Source organism: Felis catus, chromosome C1 (assembly GCF_018350175.1).
Source record: "Felis catus isolate Fca126 chromosome C1, F.catus_Fca126_mat1.0, whole genome shotgun sequence".
NCBI lineage: Eukaryota > Metazoa > Chordata > Mammalia > Carnivora > Felidae > Felis > Felis catus.
The window spans coordinates 64,757,477-64,781,620 of record NC_058375.1 but is presented as its reverse complement, the minus strand read 5'-3'; the positions used below and the strand labels follow the sequence as shown (position 1 = coordinate 64,781,620).

The following is a 24,144-nucleotide window of genomic DNA, read 5'->3' as shown; positions in this document are numbered from 1 at the left end:
AAAGTGAGACTAGAAGGGCCATATGAAAACTTAAATTTTATACATACTTTTATTTATTTATTTTTTAAGGCTTATTTTTTTTTTTAATTTTCTTTTTTTTTTTTTCAACGTTTATTTATTTTTGGGACAGAGAGAGACAGAGCATGAACGGGGGAGGAGCAGAGAGAGAGGGAGACAGAATCGGAAACAGGCTCCAGGCTCTGAGCCATCAGCCCAGAGCCCGACGCGGGGCTCGAACTCACAGACCGTGAGATCGTGACCTGGCTGAAGTCGGACGCTTAACCGACTGCGCCACCCAGGCGCCCCTTAAGGCTTATTTTTGAGAGAGAGTGAGAAAGACAGAGCGCACAAGTGGGGAAGGGGCACAGAGAGGAGGACAGAGGATCTGAAGACGGCTCTGCGCTGACAGCAGACAGCCCGATGTGGGGCTTGAACTCACGAACTGCAAGATCATGACCTGAGCCTAAGCCAGATGCTCAACCAACTGAGCCATCCAGGTGCCCTATATATAATTTTAAAAAGTAGTGGTGTTATACGTAATTTTTCTATTTTTGTGCTTTTGCCATTTTTCAAATAAGAAATGTTATAAGGTATATCTGAGGGCCAAAATATTTGACTGTTCTGAAGCCCAGTTTGAGATCAGTTTGCACTTATGTGTTGTGGGGCAGTTAAGACGTCAGAAGTAAATGTGTATTTTTCCATATAAGATCGTGGAAGTTTTAGAACCCATATTTCACAGAATACTGCCATCTCATTTTAGAAAAGAAAACAGTGAGCTTTGCAGAAGGCAAATAACTTGGGCTAGGTCCTACTGAAAGTGAGGGAGATCAAAGGCAGAAGTTGTAGCTCCCATTTCTTCCAGTACATCCTTCCCACTCCAAATGCTAAGCAGGAGCAATCCAACTGGTTTTACAAATATGATCGTTCATTACAGTACCCTACAGGACAGGATGTGGAGGAGTTGGCTGCCTCTTTTACATCCTGAGAAAATGAGGAACCGTGGATGGCTGGTGATGAGGGGTGTCACCAGGTGGCTGCAGAAATGGAAGAACCAGAAGTGGAAGCAAAGAGTGTCACTCCAGCCTGTGACGATCGATGCTCGTTGCTGGGTGGTTGCTATTGACAGCATCATTAAAGGTAATGCCAATTTTATTTAGCTTTCGTTATTTCCATAATATGGATCTTACCCACCACATGGAGAAGTGGTGATAGGTACTTGGATTCAAATGATATCCTCACCTCAGCTGTATTTGGAGTGATTCATGTGGAATGAGCAATGTGATCTGAACACAAAGGCTTATTAAACATATAGACGCTTTAGTTCCTGTGTCCTATTTATTTTGTTCAATTAGAAGCCTTTCTTTCAGGTGTTTTAAAAAAGGTACAAAGTGAAGGGCTCTTAGACAACCTGGTTAACAGGTATTACACATGAATATTTGTAACCAGAACAAGATTATTAGAAAACTATCTTCGGCAATGGTAGAATGAAGACATCTTTGTCCGAGGGGAAAAAAAAAGAAAAAAAAAAACCTCTTTAAAAAAAAAACAAATTTGTGCTTACAAAGAAGAAGAGCTCGGCTTTCCTAATAAAATGCTTTTGACAGAAATTTTATCGTATCATTAAGAGATGGAATTTCTTGACATGTTGCTCTTGGCAACAGTACTAGTAAATCATAGGAAGCGATAGACAATGGATGTCATTATCCACTCAGATAATGATTGAATAGCTTTTTTTCTCTTTCTTTCTTTCTTCTTTCTTTCTTTCTTTCTTTCTTTCTTTCTTTCTTTCTTTCTTTTTCTTTTCCTTTTTTTAGCATTGGTTGCTTGGCTTGTTCAAAATGGGACCTTTAATAATAGTCTAAGGTTTGACATACAAAAGAGAGAGGTAAATATAGACATATTACACATTTTTGCCTTCTTTCATTGGACAATTTAACACATAAAACACCTGCAATGATCTTGTTACTCAAAAAGGACAGCAAAATCAGTGCATTCTGAAAAAGTGATAGTATGGCTTTTACTCCCCCCTAGTTTGAATTTCTCAATTTCTTTCAGATTTAAAAATATTCTTTCTATAGATACAGAGCTGAAAGAGAATCCCACAGGGAACTCTCAGTGTCACCAGTTTCAGATGTAGAATGGGCCTCAGAAAGATGATTTGCAGGTTGTCTCCCTACATTTAAGATGGAAGATGATACAAACTGGCCGAAGATGAACCAGAAGGCTATCCACATTGCTTTCTGGGGCAATGTTACAGACTTCTCTGCTCCTAGAGGATCTTCAATCTGAAGTTTTAGGAAGGTCCCCCTCCCACTCTGAATCCCAAATAAAGGGGTGTCCCTGCAAGGCAGCACTTCTTGTGCAGTGAGGGGCATCTGTAGATAGAGCTCCTCTAACTCATCACCCACCCCCTGAGAGGAAAGCAGTCTTCTCCCTTGTCCTGTCTCTCCTGCAAGACCGTAAGCAGCTTTAGGTGGGGTTGTATTTCATCTCTACATTTAAGAGCAGAATTTAGAAATTCTATGCATTTGATACATGCAGGCTGAATGACTGAAAAATGAGTAAAAGGACATTTACATTTTCCTTTTGCAGATCTTGATCTCCATTCACTCTACACACATTCAATCCCTTCTAAATGCCTCAGGCGTCAGGCACCAAGAGCCCAGCTCTCATTCTAACAGGCGTGGAATGTGTTAGTAACAGTTTCCGTTAGCATTCCTTTGAAGAGCATTGCATTTCTTTGGAAAAATATCCTGACGGTATTTGTGACTAGACAGTGAGCTCCTCATGGGATATGGTGTTGGGACTGTTCTGAGTGAGAAGCGCAGGGGTGATTTTCCAGTTACTCCATGACAGAGGCCGGGGAGGAAGGAAAAGAGAGAGGGCAAAGAGATTAGAAGTGGACCTAGGAAAATGGGGAAATGTGTTGAATAAGATGTGGTCTCTTCCTGTGATGCCTCAACCCCTCAGCAAAGACACTAACTCATATATAGCCTTTTCAATATGACAGCCACACACTGTTATCCATGTAAACCATTTGCTCTTCACAAGGATCCTGAGGTAGCACTCTTATTATCCCCTTGTTACAGATAAGGTATCTGAGGTCCACGGGGATTGGGTGATGCCTCTGAATGGCTCTGCCAGAGTACGAATGGAGGACTCTAGGGACGAGGAGAGGCTGCAGATGGGGTGCACAGGTCTGGGGAACGGCATTCTACGGCATGGAGGCAAGCAAATGCTCACTCTGCTCTGGAGTCAGAGAAAACGTGGTGTGGCTGTGAGTCCACACACTGAGACGAGTAGCCCAGCCGAGGTGATCAGCCAGTTGAGAAAGCACTTCTGTGCCGTCTCCTATGAGATGCACACTGGGTATCAAACAAATACACATACTCTCCATCCACACACAGTCTTGCACTCTAATAAAGGAAATATAATTTTTTTGTTTTATTTTTATTTTTGAGAGAGAGAGAGCAAGCAGGGGAGGGGAGAGAGGGGGACAGAGGATCTGAAGAGGGCTCTGCACTGACAGCATAGAGCCTGATGCGAGTCTTGAACCCACGAACTGTGAGATCATGACCTGAACCAACGTCAGACACTTAACTGACTGAGCCACCCAGGTGCCCCAGGGGAACAGAATTGTAGCAAACAATCATATACATGATTATATAATCATAATTGTGATAAACAGCCTGCAGGAAAAGTTTAGGGGATTATGCCAGGGTCTAAACTGGTCTGGGATGGGGGCTGAGAATACCTCCGGAGGAAAATCACATTTAAACCGTGATGCAAAGTAGGGTGAAGGAGGGGCTAGGGGGTGAGAGAGGAGAGGGGATGCACATGGGGGAAGGGATACCAAACAACCAGTGCAAATGGCCAGAGGCAGGAAGGTGTTTGAGACATTCTAGGGACTGGAGGAAGCTGGTGGGGTATGGGGGAGGCAGTGCTAGGGCAGGAGGAAGGCCACTGCAGCAAAGCTATGGGTATATCTGTCATGCTAAGGACACTGGTGCTCAGCCTGCAGGGAAGTCATTGAAGGTTTTGCTTTGTTTTGTTTGTATTGTTGTGTCAGGGAGCCAGGGTGGTCAGAGCTGCATTCTGTCAGGATCCCCATGGCAGCAACAGGATTCAGGGGTGAGGTAAGAGGCTGGCAAGGAATGACAAAGCCCTGCCAATTAGAGTGGGGATAAAGAACAGGGACTGCACTCCCAAGGTGTCCCTGAGGAATGATGACTGGTGTGGGCTGTGAGGACAGGGACAATTTTGCCTGGCTCCCTTAAAAGAGAAAAACTGCATGATCTCACTTATACGTGGAATTTAAAAAAGTCAAATACATTGAAGCAGAGAGTGGAGCAGCGGTTACCATGGCATGAAGGTGGGGGAAATGGGGAGATTTTGGCCAAATGGTACAAAATTGCTGATATGTAAGATGAATAAGCCTAGGGATGTAATGTTGATAGCATGATGACTATAGTTAATAACACTGTATTAAGTACTGGAAATTTGCTAAGAGAATGCATTTTGGGTGTTCCCATTACACACAGGAAAATGGTTAACTATGTGAAGAGAAGATACATTAATTAGCTTAACTGTAGTAGTCACTTCTCTGTGCATATCCATGCCAAATCATCATGTTGCACATCTTAAATGTATAGAATTTTTACTTAAGTGGCACGTGGGTGGTTCAGCTGGTTAAGGGTCCAACTCTTGATCTCAGCTCAGGTCACGATCTCATGGTTTGTGACATCGAGCCCCATGTCTGGTTCTGCGCTGTCAGCACAGACCTGGGATTCTCTCTCTCCCTGTCCCTCTGCCCCTCCCCTGCTCGCACTGTCTCTCTCTTTCAAAATAAATAAACTTAAAAAACAAGAATTTTGATTTGAAAAATTTTAAAGGAGAATGGAAAGCCATTCACATGGAGGTGATATGGGGTCTGTGGGGCAGCTGAGACTCGGCAAAGAGGGTCCAGGGAATAGGGAAGAGTACAGGGACAAAACCTGGGGGTTGACAATTCACAGAGCAGTGGCCATGGACAACTGGGTGAGTCAGCAACACTGACAAGCCTCGAGATTTCACCTACAGATTCAGTCTTCTATTCACTCTTGAAAGAGAGAAAGATCCAGCAACAACTGGTCCATGCCTTAACGGCAACAATAACATGGAGCTTCAGAGGGGCTGCCTCTGTAGGGGAGGCATCATGTGTTTCTACTTTACCACGGTCCCTCCCAGGATCACTTCATCACCAAGGGCTGTTATATACAGAACAGGCTTATTTATTTTTTTAATTTTTTTTTCAACGTTTATTTATTTTTGGGACAGAGAGAGACAGAGCGTGAACGGGGGAGGGGCAGAGAGAGAGGGAGACACAGAATCGGAAACAGGCTCCAGGCTCCGAGCCATCAGCCCAGAGCCCGACGCGGGGCTCGAACTCACGGACCGCGAGATCGTGACCTGGCTGAAGTCGGACGCGTAACCGACTGCGCCACCCAGGCGCCCCTAGAACAGGCTTATTTTAAAGCTGGAGCAGAACTCAGCTTTCAGAGTTTGGAGGAGTGGATGGGAGGTAGTAGGAGTTGAGACTGTGAGCAGACTCCTTCCTCGTTCATAACTTTGGAGGTATAGAGAGGAAAGATGGAGAGATGAAGTCCCTGGTGACCTCTGCTATGGGGCAGGCACTGTGCACTTGGAGGACATGGCACCTGTCCTCAGGCAGTTCACCGACTAGCACAAAAGCCAGCACTGCTGCATCACTGGAGGACGAGGCCACCTTTCAGAAATGCCACTAGAGAGCCACAAAGTGTCAAGTGTTCTAAAGGAAAGGGCAGCTTAGAAGACGTGGAGAAAAAGGAACCCTTGCACTGTTGGTGGGAATGCAAATTGGTGCAGCCACTGTGTAAAACAATGTGGCGGTTCCTCAAAAAATTAAAAACAGAATTACCCTATGATCCTTTAATTCCACTACTGGGTATTTACCCAAAGAATACTAACTGGAAAAGATTATATGTACCCCTATGTTTTTACAGCATTTTTCCCCATAGTCAAATTATGGAAGCAGCCTCAGTGTCCATCGACAGATGAATGGACAAAGATGTGGTATATATACACAATGGAATATTACTCAGCCACAAAAAGAATGAATCTTGCCATTTGCAACAACATGGATGGATCTAGAGAGTATTATGCTAAGCAAAATAAGTCAGCCAGAAAAAGACAAACATGTGATTTCATTCATATGAGGAATTTAAGAAACAAAAGAGATGAAGAAAGAAAAACAAGAGGTGAACCAAGAAACAGACTCTTAACTATAGAGAACAAACTGATGGTTACTAGAGGGGAGGTGGGTGGGGGGATGGGTCAAATAGGTGAAGGGGATTAAGAGTACACTTATCATGATGAGCACTGAGTAATGTATGGAATTGTTGAATCACTATGTGCACACTGAAACCAATATAACCCTGTAGGTTAACTCTACTGGAATTAAAATTTTTAAAATAAAAATAAGGTGCACCTTAAATCAGCTCCTCCACTCCACTGTCTTAACAAATGGGATACCTAGCAGTTAGATAACTGTTGTTAGAGGTCTAAATAAATGTTCTAAATACAATATTGACTTACAAAGCATGGCTGCCATAGCATTTTTCAGAGCAGTAGCACTCTGGTTTATATGATCTTATATGCTGCTCAACATTCAGTCTTTCCAACAATAGGCCATCTTACTATAAAAGTATCACTGGAAAACCAGGCAGGTGAGTTTACATTGTTATCTGTGCTCTGTGGGTCTGCCCAGAAAGATCACTGCCTTGACTTTCTTTGAAGCTACTCTTAGGGGGCTTCAAATCAAATATGGGTAAACATTTTTCATGTTTAGTCTTTTTCTTTACAGCCCAGAAGTTTTGTTGTTCTTATGGCCTGAGAAGAAAGTTCAGGACTGAGACAAAGATTTGAGAGTCATCTGCATAGTACTGATAGTGGAGACCATGAGGGACAGTCAAAGAAAATGAGATAAGGGTCAAGGACAGAACCTTGAGTACTGCTTACATAAGGGTGTGTGATTGCCCTGCACTATTGTCCAAGGTCGAACTTCTAGGGGTGAATGCTTAGGAAGAGAAGGCACAGAGCCAAAATAGGAGCTGTGGGTTGGGAGAGGAGCAGCTATCTGACAGAAGGGGAGGCTTTTCCCAGGGGGCACAGCAGAGACATGTCAGAGTTAAGGAGTCCTGGGGGAGTTGTAACTTTTAATTGTTGCGCAAAAAGTGGGCTAGATTCGACTTTTTCAATTATAGTAACACAGGTCGTGTGTTACATTGGGACTGCTTGCTAATTTACATGTGCAATGACTGGAAGGCAAGCATTCACTAGAAGGGCCAAATGGATAGTCCTTCTTTTCTATTTTGTTTTAGCCTTTATTTTCAAACCAGAGAGTGTCAAGCTCTGAGAACGGTGTCATCCTTAAAACCTTGCAGCAGATTGTTGAGCTCCAACATTACTACAAAGCTCCAGACAATTGGCAGGTGATCAGGCCATACTGTTGCCCAAAGGACATGGTGACTTACCTGCTGCAGCTTCTTTGTTTGGAAATAACTTGCTGTCAACTGCCACACTGATGTCATAGAACACCTCATCTTCGTTTCGGTCAGCATCAAACTGGGGGAAACAGGACAGACAAGTTGGGAACAAGAGAATGCATAAATTAGTTCATTCCCAAATATAATGAGCAAGCATCATATAACTGTATCTCTAATGAAGCAGGTCAACAGGAACTAAAGCCCTTGAGTCTTAAACAGACTCATGGAGGATTTTTCAGTCTAGACCACACATATCAAACAAAGAAGGAAGGGAGTCAGCGTGCATTTATTTATTTATTTAAATTTTTTTTAACGTTTATTCACTTTTTTTTTTAATTTTTTTTTTCAACGTTTATTTATTTTTGGGACAGAGAGAGACAGAGCATGAACGGGAGAGGGACAGAGAGAGAGGGAGACACAGAATCGGAAACAGGCTCCAGGCTCCGAGCCATCAGCCCAGAGCCCGACACGGGGCTCGAACTCACGGACCGCGAGATCGTGACCTGGCTGAAGTCGGACGCTTAACCGACTGCGCCACCCAGGCGCCCCCATTTATTCACTTTTGAGAGACAGAGACAGACAGAGCATGAGCAGGAGAGGGGCAGAGAGAGAGAGGGAGACACAGAATCCAAAGCAGGCTCCAGGCTCCTAGCTGACAGCACAGAGCCGATGAAGGGCCCGAACCCACAAACCGCAAGATCACCACCTGAGTTGAAGTCGGCCCCTTAACAGACTGAGCCACCCAGGTGTCCCTACAGTCATTTATGATTAAGAAAAATGTGTAGATTTTTCGTAACTTATAAAGTAAGCTTTGGAAAAAAATGATAATTGAAATTTACCTTGTGGCTTCTGGCTCTTAGGGTTTTTGTTTTTCATTTAAGAAACCCATGAGGGGTGCCTGGGTGGCTCAGTTGATTAAGCGTCCAACTTTGGCTCAGGTCATGGTTCGTGAGTTCGAGCCCAGCATCGGGCTCTGTGCTGACAGCTCAGAGCCTGGAGCCTGCTTCAGATTCTGTGTCTCCCTCTCCCTCTGCCCCTCCCCTGCTCTGACTCTGTCTCTCTGTCTCTCTCTCTCAAAAATAAAGATTAAAAAAAATTTTAAACTCATGAAAATACGGAGCTCTAAACAAGAGCGGAGGGGGGGATTTTCTAATGTACTGTTAAAAAAAAGAAAAAGGAAAGTGCCCCCAAACAAACTTTAGTTACTATACTAGATACTACAGCTCCTACACAAAAGATGTAGTCTGTAGACACCATAGACTTAGATGTAATAAAAATGACAGATTTAAACATTTTACCATTCTTTAAAATTTACAAAAAATGTAAATATTGAAAAATGCAGTTATATTTATAAGTTCTCTATTTCCCAGTTGTGCAATGGTTTTTAAAAATACACCTTAGTACTGAGTTATAATCAATATATAATAAACTGTACATTCAAATCGGTAAGTTTTGACATCTGTGTCTGCATACCTGTGAAACCATCATAAAAATCAAAATAGTGAATATAACTCTGTCTTCCAAAAGTTTCCTTGTGCCTCTTGGGAATGAATCCTTTCCTTCTGCCCCCCTACCTGGTAATCATTGATTATATGTCTAACTACAGATTTTTTGGCATTCTCTAGAATTTTATATAAAAGGATTTATACAGAATGCAATCCTTTTCATCTGGATTCTTTCACTCAGCCCAGTTGTTTTGAGATTCATCAATGTTGTATCAATAGTTCATTCCTTTTCATTGCTGAGTAGTATTCTACTGTATGGATACACTGTTCGTCTCATCCTGGGTATCTTTCAGCTCATACATTGTAGCTTTCATCTCTAGATGCTTAATTTGAGTCTTTAAAAAAATCTACATCTCTATTGACGTTTGAAGGTCTCTGTTGAAGGTTTGAACATTTAAAATACAATTATAACCATTTAAAAAACATGTTTACTTATTTATTTTAGAGAGAGCAAGAGATTGTGAGTGGGGGAGGGGCAGAGAGAGAGGGACACAGAGAATCCCAAGCAGTCTCTACCCTGTCAGCGCAGAGCCCCATGTAGGGCTCGAACTAATGAACCCTGAGATGATGACCTGAGCCGAGACCGAGAATCAGACACTTGGACTGAGCCACCCAGGTGCCAAAATATAATTATAACTTTTAATGTCCTTTGCTGATTCTAACATCTGGTGTCAGTTCTGAGTTAGTTCTGGTTGATTTTTTCCCACCATTATGAGGCGTTTTTCTTGTTTTTTTGCATGCTTGGTAATTTTTATTGGACGCCACACATCATCATTTTGACTGTGTTGGGTGCTAGATATTTTTGTATTCCTATAAATATTCTTGAGCTTTGTTCTGGAATGCAGTTTAGTTACTTGGAAACAACTTGATTCTTTCAGATCTTGGTTTTAAGATTTATTGGGCTAGCCAAATATTTGCTAGAACTGATACACAAATTCAGTAAAGTTGCAGGATACAAAATGAATGTATAGAAATCTGTTGCATTTCTATACACCAATAATCAAGCAGCAGAAATAGAAACAAACCAAGGAATAAATCCCACTTACAACTGCACCAAAAAGCATAAGATACCTAGGAATAAACCTAATCAAAGAGGTAAAAGACCTGCACTCTGAAAACTATAAAAACACTGATGAAAGAAACTGAAGAGGACCCAAAGAAAGGGAAAAACATTCCACACTCATGGATTAAAAGAACAAATATTATTAAAATGTCCAGATTGCCCAAAGCAATCTGAACATTTAATGTAATCCCTATCAAAATGCCACCAGCATTTTTCAGAGTTAGAATAATCCTAAACTTTACATGGAACCACAAAAGACCCTAAATAGCCAAAGCAGTCTTGAAAAAGAAAAGCAAAGCTAGAGGCATCACAGTTCCAGACTATAAGTTATATTACAACACAGATGCAGCAATGAAGACAGTATGACACTGGCACAAAAACAGACACATGGATCAATGGGACAGAGCAGAAAACCCAGAAATGGCTTGATAGCTATATGGGCAATAAATCTTCAACAAAACAGGAAAGAATATCTAATGGAAAAAAGTCTTTTCAACAAATGGTGTTGGGAAAACTGGACAGCACATGCAAAAGAATGAAACCGGATTACTTTCTTATACCATACACAAAAATAAATTCAAAATGGATGAAAGACATAAATGTGAGACAGTAAACTATCAAAATCTGAGAGCAGAAAACAGGGAGTAACCTCTTTGACACTGGCCGTAGCAATTCCTTACAAAGTATGCCTTCTGAGACAAGGGAAACAAAAGCAAAAATAAACTTTAGGACTTCATCAAAATAAAAAGCTTCTGCATAGCGAAGGAAACAATCAATAAAACTAAGAGGCAACCTACTGAATGGGAGACAATATTTGCAAATGACATATCTGATAAAGGGTTAGTATCCAAAATCTATAAAAAAAACTTACCAAACTCAACACCCAAAAAGCAAATAATCCAGTGATGAAATGGGCAGAAGACATGAATAGACATTTTTCCAAAGAAGACATCCAGATAGCCAACTGACACATGAAAAGATGCTCAACATCACTCATCATCAGGGAAATACAAATCAAAACCATGATGAGATACCACCTCACACCTGTCAGAATGGCTACAATTAACAACACAGAAAACAGCAGGTGTTGGCAAGGATGTGGAGAAAGGGGAACCCTCTTACACTGTTGGTGGGAATACAAACTGGTGCAGCCATTCTAAAACACAGTTTGGAAGTTCCTCAAAAAGTTAAAAATAGAACTACCCTGTGACCCAGCAACTGCACTATTAGATATTTATCCAAAGGATACAAATATACTGATTCAAAGGGACAAATGCATCCTGATGTTTATAGCAGCATTATCAACAATAGCCAAATTGTGGAAAGGGCCCAAATGTCCACTGACTGATGAATAAAGAAATTATATATATATTTTATATATAATTATATACATATAATTCTATATATATTATATATAATAAATATATATAATATATATAATATATATAATATATATAATATAATATAATAATATATATTATATATATATAATTATATATATATATATAACTCAGCCATCAAAAAGAATGAAATTTTGCCATTTGCAATGATATAGATAGAGCTAGAGAATCTTAAGCTAAGTGAAGTAAGTCGGTCAGAGAAAGACAAATACTATTTCACTCATACATGGAATTTAAGAACAAAACAAATGAACACAGGAGGGAAAAAAGAGAGGCAAACCAAGAAACAGGCTCTTAACTATAGAGAATAAACTGATGGTTACCAGAGGGGAGGTGGGTGGGGGATGGGTTAAATAGGTGATGGGTATTAAGGAGGGCACTTGTGATGAACATCTGGTGATGAATGTAAGTGATGAATCACTAAATTCTACACCTGAAACTAGTGTTGCACTATATTTTAACTGGCTGGGATTTAAATAAAAACTTGAAAAAAAGAAAGACTTGTTGGGTTGGACCAGAGCAGTGTTTAGTGTCCAATTATTCCCCACAGTGGAGGCAAGACTCTTCAAAGTACTCTACCCATTGCCTTGTGAATTAAGAGGTTTTCCAGAATGGCTGGTAGAAAAAGGCACTGTTCCAAGTCTGCTGTAGCACCAGCTAATCCTTTTGGGTGGTTTTGTCTCTCAGCTTCAGGTAGTTTCCTCAAATGCATACACTGCACAGTACTCTGCTGAATACTGGAGGGGAACCCTTGGCAGATCTCTAGAGTTCTCTTTCAGTGTAGCTCATATGTCTGGTACTCTGTCCTCTGACCTTGGTCTCTTAGACTCTCAACTCTGTTCAACCCATTTGGTCCACCATTCTCCACAAGGCTTCCTTCTTCCTGCTCAGTAGCCCGGAAACTTCCAACAGTTAAGAGCAATCCTAGGGCTTTCCGTATTTGTTTCCTTTCTCTCAAAGAATCATCTTATGGCTTGTTGTAACGTATCTTGAGAATTGTTTTTTAAGATTTTTAAATTTTTCTTTGTTCGTTTGTTTCAAGTGGGAGGGAAAATCCAGTCTCTTTTATTTTATCTGGGCCAGAGGTCTCAGCTCTTTAGCTTTTTAATCTTAATTAGTATCTTGAAATATTTAAGAAGAAACTAAGCGATTTATTCCTTTATATTCTCCTACTGAAGTGTTTCATCATTTTTAGTAAGGGAAATTTTAAAAGCCTGAATTAGAAAGTTATTTTTCTTACTTCTCCTTACAGTTAAAGCACCTCTGAATGGTGCTTCAAAGTGCTTTCTGTACGTCACATTAGCCCATGGGAAAGGTGAGGCAGATAGTTTTCTTTCTATTTTACAGGTGAGGAAATATCTACTCAGAGATATTATGACTTTCTCAAGTCAAACAGCCAATAAGCTGAGCTAGGATTTGCACTTCGGATGACTGACACCTTCCGCCCTACAGATACCATCGTGGTAAGACAGATGCACCCCTGCTCGAATGAGTGTTACCACAGCCCTTTTATCTAAAAGGAAGATAAGAAAAGCAGCTGGTGGTTAGGGCAGATATGAGGAGACCATGAAGGCACATTTAGTGCCATCTTGATGCACTGCTCCTCATACCCATATGTACTATGGTTTTTTATTTTCAAAATATTTGTTAGCTATCATCAGTAAGGAGGAACATGTACTAAAGAAGGATTTTATTTTTTCTTAGCCTTTTGAGAAATGGATGGCAGTGTTGTGGTTTTATAAATAAAAGAGCATAAATTTGTGTTTTAGCATGGGATTCCTAGAAAACAGAGCCTAAAGCAAAACATAGGTTAACACTTTACCAGAGGTTTTGTGCCGTGTGTGTGTGTGTGTGTGTGTGTGTGTGTGTGTGTGTAACCTCAGGACAGTAAGTGTGAGGAAAAAAGAAAAACAAGGCAAACAGGAAAGGAAAACAAATGTAAGGTAGTACATTCCTGGACTGGCCCCAGCTTCACAAGAAAACAGAGCTGCTAGGTTGGTCTCTAGAAAGACTAAATGGACCATCTACATTTCAGAACAAGTCTGATTGGGGGGGGGCGGGGAACTTGTCCTTTCAATTTCCTGTATTTCACTGGTCCAAGTTTTACCTCTGAGGAGTTAAGTACCCTCTAATTCTTGGGTGTGCTGTCTAGCCCCTGGGGCAGCCACTGAGAAGACGTATCCCCACACCACAGGGAGCAGAGCAGCAGAGCATCTGAATCTAGAAGTGCTGAAAGAAGCCTCTGTAGGTCTGGTCTGGTTGGGTCTGAGTGCTGTCTCTGTAGAGACTCCCACCATGGTGGGTTTGATGAAGCCCTGCCTTCCACCCTGAAGAGGATGGCTGGTTGTCAGCAGTGCTGGAGATACAGGGCAGTGCTGGCCAGGGCTCTCCATTCAATAAGCAACCAAGGCCTGGTGCACAAGTGAGTCTGGGAGGCTTAAACTTGGGCTCAGACAGCTTAAAACTCTGCTAGAGCTGGATTTGAAGTTCTGCTTTCCCCTGTAGCAGCCATCTGACTTTGAGCAACTTATTTCCCCCCTGTTCTTAGCACCTACACAACAGGATTGCTGTGAGGACTAAGGAGATGGTATATATTTAACACATCAGCACACAGCCTGCAGTTCGTTTTTGTCTCTCTCTCTGACTTCCTAGGTCTGAGGGAGTATATCTTACAGTTATTTGATCACTTCTATATTTTGGACACACATACACACTTTTTTTTTAACTTGGGGATTGTGGAATAATGAATACAAGAGACTTTGAGACGTTCCGGGAGATATCCATTCTCTGACTGATTTGAACAAAGCTATGTTTAGTTCTAGCACAGGCTAATGTACCTGATTGTCTCAGCCCAGAGGCAGATTGCAAAAGGTAAAACACTATCCATAAAAACCTTCAACAAATATTTGCTGAGTAACTACTACATGCTGGGTAGACTCCAACTAACTACTGCTAAATGTTTGGATGATGAACATGGAACCATGAAGAAGGACGAGGACACCCACATAACCAACTCAACTCTGGATTTTGCAGATGCTGCTGAAGCTCATTTACTTCTGCATCAGGACCACAGAATTGAACTTAGGCTGCTTTATTTTCTGGGACATCCCACTTGTACAACTCCAGGGCTAGCATGGGACTCTTCCCTCCATTCTTTTAGCAGATATTGTGGCATACAGACCTTGGAGAGCATTGTGATGGGGTACTATCAGAACAATTGACACTTAATTGGTTAAGGCTCTTGCAAAGTGGTAATGCTCAGTGTTTAGAGAGGTTGTATGTATGGTTAGAGGCAAACTGGCTTTGAAATCATCATTTTACTTATTGCACATTTATTTGTTTTTGCACAAACTATATACATTAATGGATTTCAACCAGGAGAGATTTTGTCCACCCATCTCTCCCCCACTCCCAACAAATGTTGGGAGACGTTTTTGGTGGTCACAACTGGCAGGGGGACACGACTGTCCAGGGATGCTGCAAAATATCCTATAATGCATAGTACAGCCCCTTCATGACAAAGATTATCCAGTCTGAATGTCAACAGTGCCAAAGCTGAGAAACCCTAATCTTATCAGGTTTTGAGTTTCTAAATAGTGTTTTGAAACTCAGGTAGTGATGATTTTTCTTTCTTTCTTTTTTCTTTTTAAGGAAAAAGGTTTTGAGCTGCAAGAACCTAGGATGTTTACTTTAAAATGCAAAGCAGAGCAGAAGTGACAATGCTGCAGGGGTAGCCTAGGTGGAGGGTGATGGAATGAAAGTTTATCTACATCTCACAGGTGAGAACCGAGCTTCATGGGGCAGATGGAATCGTGTGCCACTAGAGCAGATGCTGTCTGACGTTGCTCCCAGCTCTGAAATTCTGTGATTGGATGGGCAACTTTATCTTTCTTGGTGACTGTCGTTTGTCTAGCAATCTTAACAAAACTCTCTTATTCTGAGGGAATGGACTCTCAGAGGACATGGGCTTGCATAATCTGTTTAAGGTCATTTAATTTAAGAGGGCTGGGAGGTCAACTGGAAGTTTCAAAATAAGATGCTTACCAAATTCCCCAGTTGACTCACAAACACATGTTTTAACTTGAATAATAAATGTGGGAACAGCTTTCAAAATCATACAAAACATACCTGCATAAGGGAAAGAAATTACAGGAGGGGGAGTAGAAGCACTGCCATGTGAGGAGAAAGGGGCAGTGACGGTTTGCATTTTTAAGGGCAAAAATTAGTTTATGGTTTTGTTTTCTTTTGGCGCTGATTTGCAGGCTGCAACAGGCTGTCCAAATCTTCTCCATGGAGACAGGGCTTTCTGCATTCTTTGCTCTGCTAGGTAGGAATGTTAGGTTTACAAAATATCTCTAAATGGGCTCGAAGGGAGAATACTAGTTCAATTTCTCTTTCCAGATTCCACCTTTCCTTAAGTCTAGGTCTGCCTCTCACTTTTTCTTTGCTTAAATTTGAGAAGGAAACAAACTGGTTCTGTTATTAGTATTGTCTTAGTTTTATACATCCCTTAAGTATCATTCTCCGAGCATCAAACTCATTGCCTGAATTATTTACTTCTCCCTTGTTTCATGCAAAGGATTTCAATTAAGCATGCTCTCCACCAATGGCTTTCATCGTCTGCTGCTGGAGATCCCCCAACATGCAGATAATTGGACTTCAAATTTTCTCTTTTATATGTTTAGAGACTTCCCTCTAAATGACCGATTGGTTAGCATCCTCTTCACAGTGATTTTGTTTTTCTCCAACAAAAATTGGATATTGCATTAAAATAGTAATAATGTAAAGATCTGTGGTAACTGGAGTGAAATGTGTAGTTATCTGCGATGGAGTAATGGCAGTTGGTAATCATCTGCAGAATTGTGTTTCTGAAGCTTCATAATTAATTACAAAATCTGAAAGGAAAGCACCAACATGGATTTGGTGGGGGGTGGGCAGGGATAATATTCTGAGTAAGCTGAATCAATCCCGTTTTGATGAGCGGGGTTCTTGAACCAGGGTGTGTAGAACATATTTCTTAACAGAATGAAATAAGGGGAAAACGTGAGAAGATATACCTAAAAACAGACATGATTGGTATGCGAAGAGATGAGTACAGAACACTGGAAAGCCGTGGATATCTGAGTAAGGCTCTTCTCAGCTTTTTGTATGGAATCTGTATTTCACTGGATATTCAGATTATAGACAGCATCTGGAAAATTTGGTCGGGAGTAAGTCAACACAATAAAGTGGCTCCAGAAAAAATTACTGCAATATTTATGAAGTGTTTTAAGAAAAAGTTTTTTCCTGAACTCAAAACCTTAATGTAATAATGACTGACTTATCTTGTTCTAGAGACTTAGAAAAGGAGACTGCGAATTTTGATTATTGTTATTACATTAGCTCAGAGGTCATTTTTCAGAACCTGCATCCGCATCAACAGCCAATCAACAAAGTACCAGGTACAGTTACCATTTTTTTAGCATCTACTATGTGCCATTCACCGTTAGGGCTTTCTTTATATGATTGTATCATTAAGTCCCTACAATATTATTATAAAAGGGGTATCGTTATCACCAGATTCAAAACCTGGGTCTTGGAGAGAGTAAATAACTTGTCCAAGGTCATGCAGGTGGTAGAGCCAGGATCTGAATCCACATCTGGTCTATCAAACTGTGAGCGCCATCACCTGCCAAGGCTGTGAGGATCAGCTCTTAGCTCCACGGACAGACTTCATCTTAGCTGGGCACTTGTAAAACAAATCAAGGCTTTCAGAAGGACTCCTGGGGCAGGCCTCTAAGAATCTGTAGAAGCCAAGCCATGCTAGGTCCAGATGCAATACACTCAAACATTCTTGATCTTATTCCCTAGTCCCTATTTTCAGGCCACAGTTGGTAGTCTTACTTCTCTGAGCGATGGGTGTATGCTACTAGGTGGCTGTAGCTGTTGGCAGAAGGGCCTCCCTCTCTGCAGGCTGGCCAGGAGCCCTGGAAGGAGTAAGGACAGGCAAAGTTGACTATAAGAGACAGAAGACTGCCTAGCTTCTCACAGAGCTCTCCTGGGTTAGCTTCAAGTTACCAATTTCAGAGGGAAACTGGCTACTGCTTCATAGTCCTCTTTGTCTACTGTTGACTTCAGTTATACCCTCCATAGCAGCTCTCTTTTTTTTTTTTTATAAATTTTTTTTACATGTATTTATTTTTGAGAGACAGAGAGAGACAGAGCACAAGTGGGGAGGGGCAGAGAGAGAAGGAGACACAGAATCCAGAGCAGGCTCCAGGCTCTGAGCTGTCAGCATAAACCCTGACGTGGGCTTGAACTCAGGAACCGTGAGATCATGACCTGAGCCAAAGTCGGACGCTTAACTGCCAGAGCCATGCAGGCACCCCTCCATAGTAGCCTTCAAAAATGTCTTTCTGCAAACTACCCTGCCTCTCAGTATGAGGAGAGGACTTAGGTCATTTATCATCCATGTCCCTTTTCATACCAACTCAATCCTTTCTCAGCAACCAAAGAAAGAGTATGCCTACCCTCTTTCTGAGAGCCTCTTTGGGGTTGGAGAGAGGAGTTCTGCTATGGGTCCATGTCTGGCCTGCTGCTGTCTGGAGAGGCTGCTCTACTTCTGCTCCACAGCTCCACGGACTGGTACCCAGGGCCTGGCCTGGCTCAGTCCCTCCTCCCTATGCTCCAGCCAGGGCTGCAGCTCTGCCTCTGACTGACAGGCAGCTTTCCAGAAGCCTTGCTTTGGCCATCTCATAGGGGATGGTGGACAAGGCCATGCCACCCATGAGAGGGGAAAGGCTAGGTCTTCAGTCATAAAGGAGGTTGATGATGAGAGAGGAGGCCCAAGAATAAAAAATCCAAGTTGGTGGTGGGAACTGGGTCTGGAACAATTTTTGAAGTGAAAGGTTTGTGGCTATAGTAGCTGATTATTAAATTTTGTAGGCTCAGGTAGAACTCAGAGCAGACTGACCAATGTTCAGATCATGAATGGATAGCAAATGGCCAAGATCCTGCTCATTAATCTCTGTGGGCACTATGATGCGATGCTTTTGAAACTGCTGAAAAAAAAAGTTAAGTTGCTACATGTGGCATCTAAAAAAAAAGCCAAACTCATAGAAACAGAGGGTAGAATGATGGTTGCCAGTAGCTGAGGCACAAGGGAAATGGGGAGATGTGGGTCGAAGGGTACAAACTTCCAGTTAGAAGATGAATACATTATGGGGATCTAATATTCAGCACAATGACACAGTTAACAATATTATATATTTGAAAGTTGCTAAGAGAGTAGATCTTAAGCTTTCTCACTACACACACACAAACACACACTGTAATTATGTGAAGTGATGGATGTGTTAACTAACCTTATTGTGGGAAAATTTCACAACATATACGCGTATCAAACCATCACATTGTATACTGGAAACTTGCACAATGTTATAGGTGCTATAACTCAAGCTATGAACTTGCTGCAGAAAGCACATAAAAGATATACTCAATGAATGGAGATAGCTGACATAAACCCCTATTTAGTACATGTGAAAAGGATTTAATATTTTATTAAGGTGCACCTTGGTGGCTCAGTCATTTAAGCATCTAACTTCAGCTCAGGTCATAATTTCATGGTTTGTGAGTTTGAGGTCCATGATGGGCTCTGTGCTGACAGCTCAGAGCCTGTAGCCTATTTCGGATTCTGTGTCTCCCTCTCTCTCTGCCCCTCCCTGCTCACACTCTGTCTCTCTCAAAAATAAGGAAACATTACAAAAATTTTAAAAATAAATTAAAAACAGATGATACTACTAAATGATACATTAACTAAGAGACAGTTCTGTAGCCCAGCAAATAGACTGATATAATGGATTTTGTCAAATAAGCCACATTTTAGAATATGTCTTAGAATTAATATGGATTCTATCCAATCTCTTATACTGCATACATGATGTCATTCAATTCAATAAAGATTTATTGAGTACCTGCTTTGTGCCAGGTATGTGCTGGGCACTGAAGATGCATGGAGGAAACAATAGATCATGTTAGCTTTTCTGTAATTATTAAGGCACCAATAAAGACTAAAATACTTTGAAAGAACTCAATAAAAAAGATTAAAAGAAGAAAATGGAGAACAGACAAGATATACCCATTATAGACGAGAATCACATTGTGCAGTTCCTATTTTTTCTGCATTGCACCTCACAAGGCTCTGAGCCCCACAGATAGACAACAAATACTTGCCAAACTGAATTAACCAGAAAACTCGATTAATTAAAATACTCTTTTCCCTTCCTGTTTTCCCCTTCTTTCTCTCTCTCCCAGCATTCCAGCAATTTGAGGTTTTATACAACTACAAGGTGGTGGGATAAAGATTTAAACCTCTGCCAAGAAAGCTTCCAAACTAAAGAAGCTAGTTAAGAGTCTCAGAAGTCAAATTTCAGCCTCATGTGACATTTGGTACCTTTTCTAATTACAGGCTCCATTCTCTCCAGTGCTCAAGTGTCTCCTGCTGCAGAGCCCTAAGTGGCACCCTGGAAGCCTGAAAAAACCGCTGTGCTGCCTAAGCACCAGATGTGTGACTAGAGGCTAATTTAGGCCCTGGGAAGATCAGGCTCTTTCTAATTCCTTTTATTTATTTATTTTTCTTTCTTTTCTTTCCTTTCTCTGTAGTTGAGATGTTTCCTTCTTCTGCTTTTATTACAGTAAAACCCTGGATTGTGAGTTAACTTGTTCTGCGAGTGTTCCACAAGACGAGCAAACATTTCTAATAAACTTTAACTTGATAAATGAGCCATGTCTTGCAATATGAATAGTATGTGATGCCAAGTGTCACATCATCACAAGTGAGCCAGTGGTTCTTCTCTCTCTCTCTCTCTCTCTCTCTCTCTCTCTCTGTGGGATACGCCCTCTCAGACCATGGTGTAAAAATCAATCAGTGATTTTTCAGAACATTGGAAGGTTCCCACAACTGGCACTAGTGTATTTTTGTCACCTCAAAGCATGTACGGACAGTCCTTGGCTTTTCCATACAAGAGTAAGCTTAGAAATGCTATGCTTCATTCTAGATCAGATTGCCTGCAGATACAGACCCTTTCCTCTGCTGCCTTGTTGCCAATTACATTAAATACAGAATATTATAAGACTTAATTAATACTGTACTGTAGTCAACATCCATGAGTGATAGTGAAAGTCACCCTACACAATAATCCTCCTTTCTCTTGTCTCTCTTAGACCAGCCACAAAGGTTTTCAAAGTAAGTGCAGGTTAATTTGTTCATTTTTCTTTATGTTTTGTATGTTCTTTTATATTACAGTACTGTAACCTTTTTATATGTATATTTTTGGGTTGTGGAATGAATCATCTGAATTTCCATTATTTTTTATGGGGGAATTTGCTTTGATATACAAGTGTTTTGGATTATAAGCATATTTCCAGAACAAATTATGCTTGCAAACCAATGTTTTACTGTATTTTCAAAATTTAAGTATTTGCACATACAGTGCAATACTGGTTTCAGGAGTAGAATTCAGTGATTCATCACTTACATACAACACCCAGTGCTCATCACAAGTGCCCTCCTTAATACCATCACCCATATAGCCCATCTCCAACCCACCTCCTTCTGTCAACCCATAGTTTGTTCTCTATTATTAAGAGCCTCTTGCATTTTGTTTCCCTTTCTTTTCCCCCACCCTTCCTATATGTTCATCTGTTTTGTTTCTTAATTTCCACATATGAGTGAAATCATATGGTATTTGTCTTTCTCTGACTTATTTCACTTAGCATAGTACATTCTGGCTCCATTAATGTTGCAAATGGCAAGACTGCATTCTTTTTTTTTTTTTTTAATTTTTTTTTCAACATTTATTTATTTTTGGGACAGAGAGAGACAGAGCGTGAACAGGGGAGGGGCAGAGAGAGAGGGAGACACAGAATCAGAAACAGGCTCCAGGCTCTGAGCCATCAGCCCAGAGCCCGACGCGGGGCTCGAACTCACGGACCGTGAGATCGTGACCTGGCTGAAGTCGGACGCTTAACCGACTGCGCCACCCAGGCGCCCCAAGACTGCATTCTTTTTGATGTCCGAGTACTATTTCATGTGTGTGTGTGTGTGTGTGTGTGTGTGTATACATAGTGTGTGTGTATATATATATATATATGTATATATGTATGATATACAATGTCATATGTATAATACATATATCACAGCTTCTTTATTGATTCATAGTTTGATGGACATTTGGGTTCTCTCCATCATTTGGCTATTGTTGATAATGTTGCTATAACCATTGGGGTGCATGTACCCCTTTGAATCTGCATTTTTGTATACTTTGGGTAAATATCTATTATTTACAAATTGCTGGATCATATAGGGTAGTTCTATTTTTAGTTTTTTGAGGAACATCAAATACTGTTCTCTAGTATGGTTGCACCAGTTTGCATTCCCACCAACAGTGAAAGAGTGTTCCCCTTTCTCTGTATCCTCGCCAACACCTGTTGCTTCTTGTGTTGTTAATTGTACATTCTGACAGGTGTGAAGTGGTGTCTCATCATGGTTTTGATTTGTATTTCTCTTATGATGAGTGATGTTGAGAATCTTTTCATGTGTCTGCTAGCCACATGGATGTCTTCTTTGGAAAAGTATCTATTCACTATTTGCAGACGACATAATACTCTATGTAGAAAACCCGAAAGACCCCTCCAAAAAATTGCTAGAACTAATACATGAATTCAGCAAAGTCACAGGTTATAAAATCAATGTGTAGAAATCTGTTGCATTTCTATGCACCAATAATGAAGCAGCAGAAAAAGAAATCAAGGAATTGATCCCATTTGCAATTGCACCAAAAACCAGTAAGATATCTAGGAATAAACCTACCTAAAGAGATAAAAGATTTGTATTCTGAAAACTATATAACACTTATGAAAGATATTGAAGAAGACACAAGGAATGGAAAAGCATTCCATCCTCATGGATTGGAAGAACACTGTTAAAATGTCTATGCGACTCAAGCAATCTACGCACTTAATGCAATCCCTATCAAAATACCACCAGCCTTTTTCACAGAGCTAGAACAAACAATCCTAACATTTGTATGGAACCACAGAAGACCCTGAATAGCCAAAGCAATCCTGAAAAAAACAAAACTGGAAACATCACAATTTCGGATTTCAAGCTATATTACAAAGCTGTAGTTATCAAGGTAATATGGTACTGGCACAAAAACAGACACACTGGTGGAACAGAATAGAAAACCCCAAAATGGACCCACAACTGTGTGGTCAACTCATCTTTGACAAAGCAGTAAAGAATATGGAAAAAAAGTCTCTTCAACAAATGGTTCTGGGAAAACTGGATGGTGACATGCAGAAGAATGAAACTGGACCATTTTTTTTTAAATACACAAAAATAAATTCAAAATGGATTAAAGGCCTAAATATGAGACAGGAAACAATCAAAATCCTACAGGAAAACACAGGCAGCAACCTCTTCGACCTCAGACTAGACACGTCACAGAAGGCAAGGGAAACAAAAGCAACAAGAACTACTGGGACTTCATCAAGATAAAAAGCTTCTGCACGGTGAAGGAAACAATTAATAAAACTAAAAGGCAGCATACAAAATGGAAGATATTTGCAAATGATAAAGGGTTAGTATCCAAAATCTATAAAGAACTTATCGAACTTATCAAACTCAACATCCAAAAAACCAATAACACAGTTAAGAAATGGGCAGAAGACATCATTCTTATATTTTTAAAACTTTCTTTCCAGCAGTGTTGACTTTAACTACCATAGCCAAATATGATCAGTTCGTAACTGTGTGGAGACTCAGGAGGAGGTCAAATGGAATCAAAGAGGTCAGCTTAGAAAATGAAAAACGGAGGGAAATGAATCTTATAATATGAGCATAGGACATTACGATGAAACATACCACTTACAAGTAGGAAAGAAGTTAAAATTTTCAATCTAATTCTTTTTGTAGTTCTGTCTTTCTGTTAACAAACTTCTTTGGGACTGCACTTAACATTTACAGAAGCATATTTTATGGGAACAGTCAATGATCATTGTGGATCATAAAATAGCTGTTAGAAGAATCATGCTAATGTTTCTCCTTGTTGGAGACATGAACATGAAATAAGTATGATTTGGGGGAAATAATTGCATTCAGTCAAATATGCCAGAGTCACTGCCCTCATGGAATTCAAGGTCTACATTGAGTATATGATATGTAAATCATTAATGACAGTTACTTATGGGAAGGGGTGTAATGAGGGTGCACATTGGGTGCCCTGGAAATGGAGCTGGGCAAGTGGGCAGTGTGGGGTTGAGAAAGCTGACCCATGAGTCAAGTTCTGAACAAGTGAGACTAAGAAAATTGAAGAGAGGAAAGGAAAGGAAGGGAAGGGAAGGGCATTCCAATCAGAGAAACAGCAGTGCAAACGGATGAAAGGCATGACATGTGCCTTAAGATCTTGGGATGTGCCTTCTGAGAAGGGGCTGAGTGATGTACCTTCTTGTTTCCTGAAGTTATTTGGGTGCCCTTCTGGGATTTTTGATCTGGTAGCTGCTTCCCCTATCAGAAACCCCTGGCCATGTGTATGTAGTATGTGTGTGCTGGTCTGTGTACCCAAGAACATGAC

The 24,144-nt window shown here is 40.8% G+C and overlaps 1 protein-coding gene across 4 annotated transcripts in view; it reads right to left on the bottom strand.

Moving 5' to 3' along the window:
- AK5 (adenylate kinase 5) overlaps positions 1–24,144 on the bottom strand; it is a 263,749-nt gene that overhangs the window by 120,382 nt on the left and 119,223 nt on the right. For all 4 annotated transcript variants that reach the window (XM_003990243.6, XM_019837266.3, XM_011284927.4 and 1 more), the window contains exon 7: positions 7,551–7,641. In XM_003990243.6, coding sequence (XP_003990292.2) covers positions 7,551–7,641 — 91 coding nt within the window. The remainder of the gene's footprint in view (positions 1–7,550; positions 7,642–24,144) is intronic.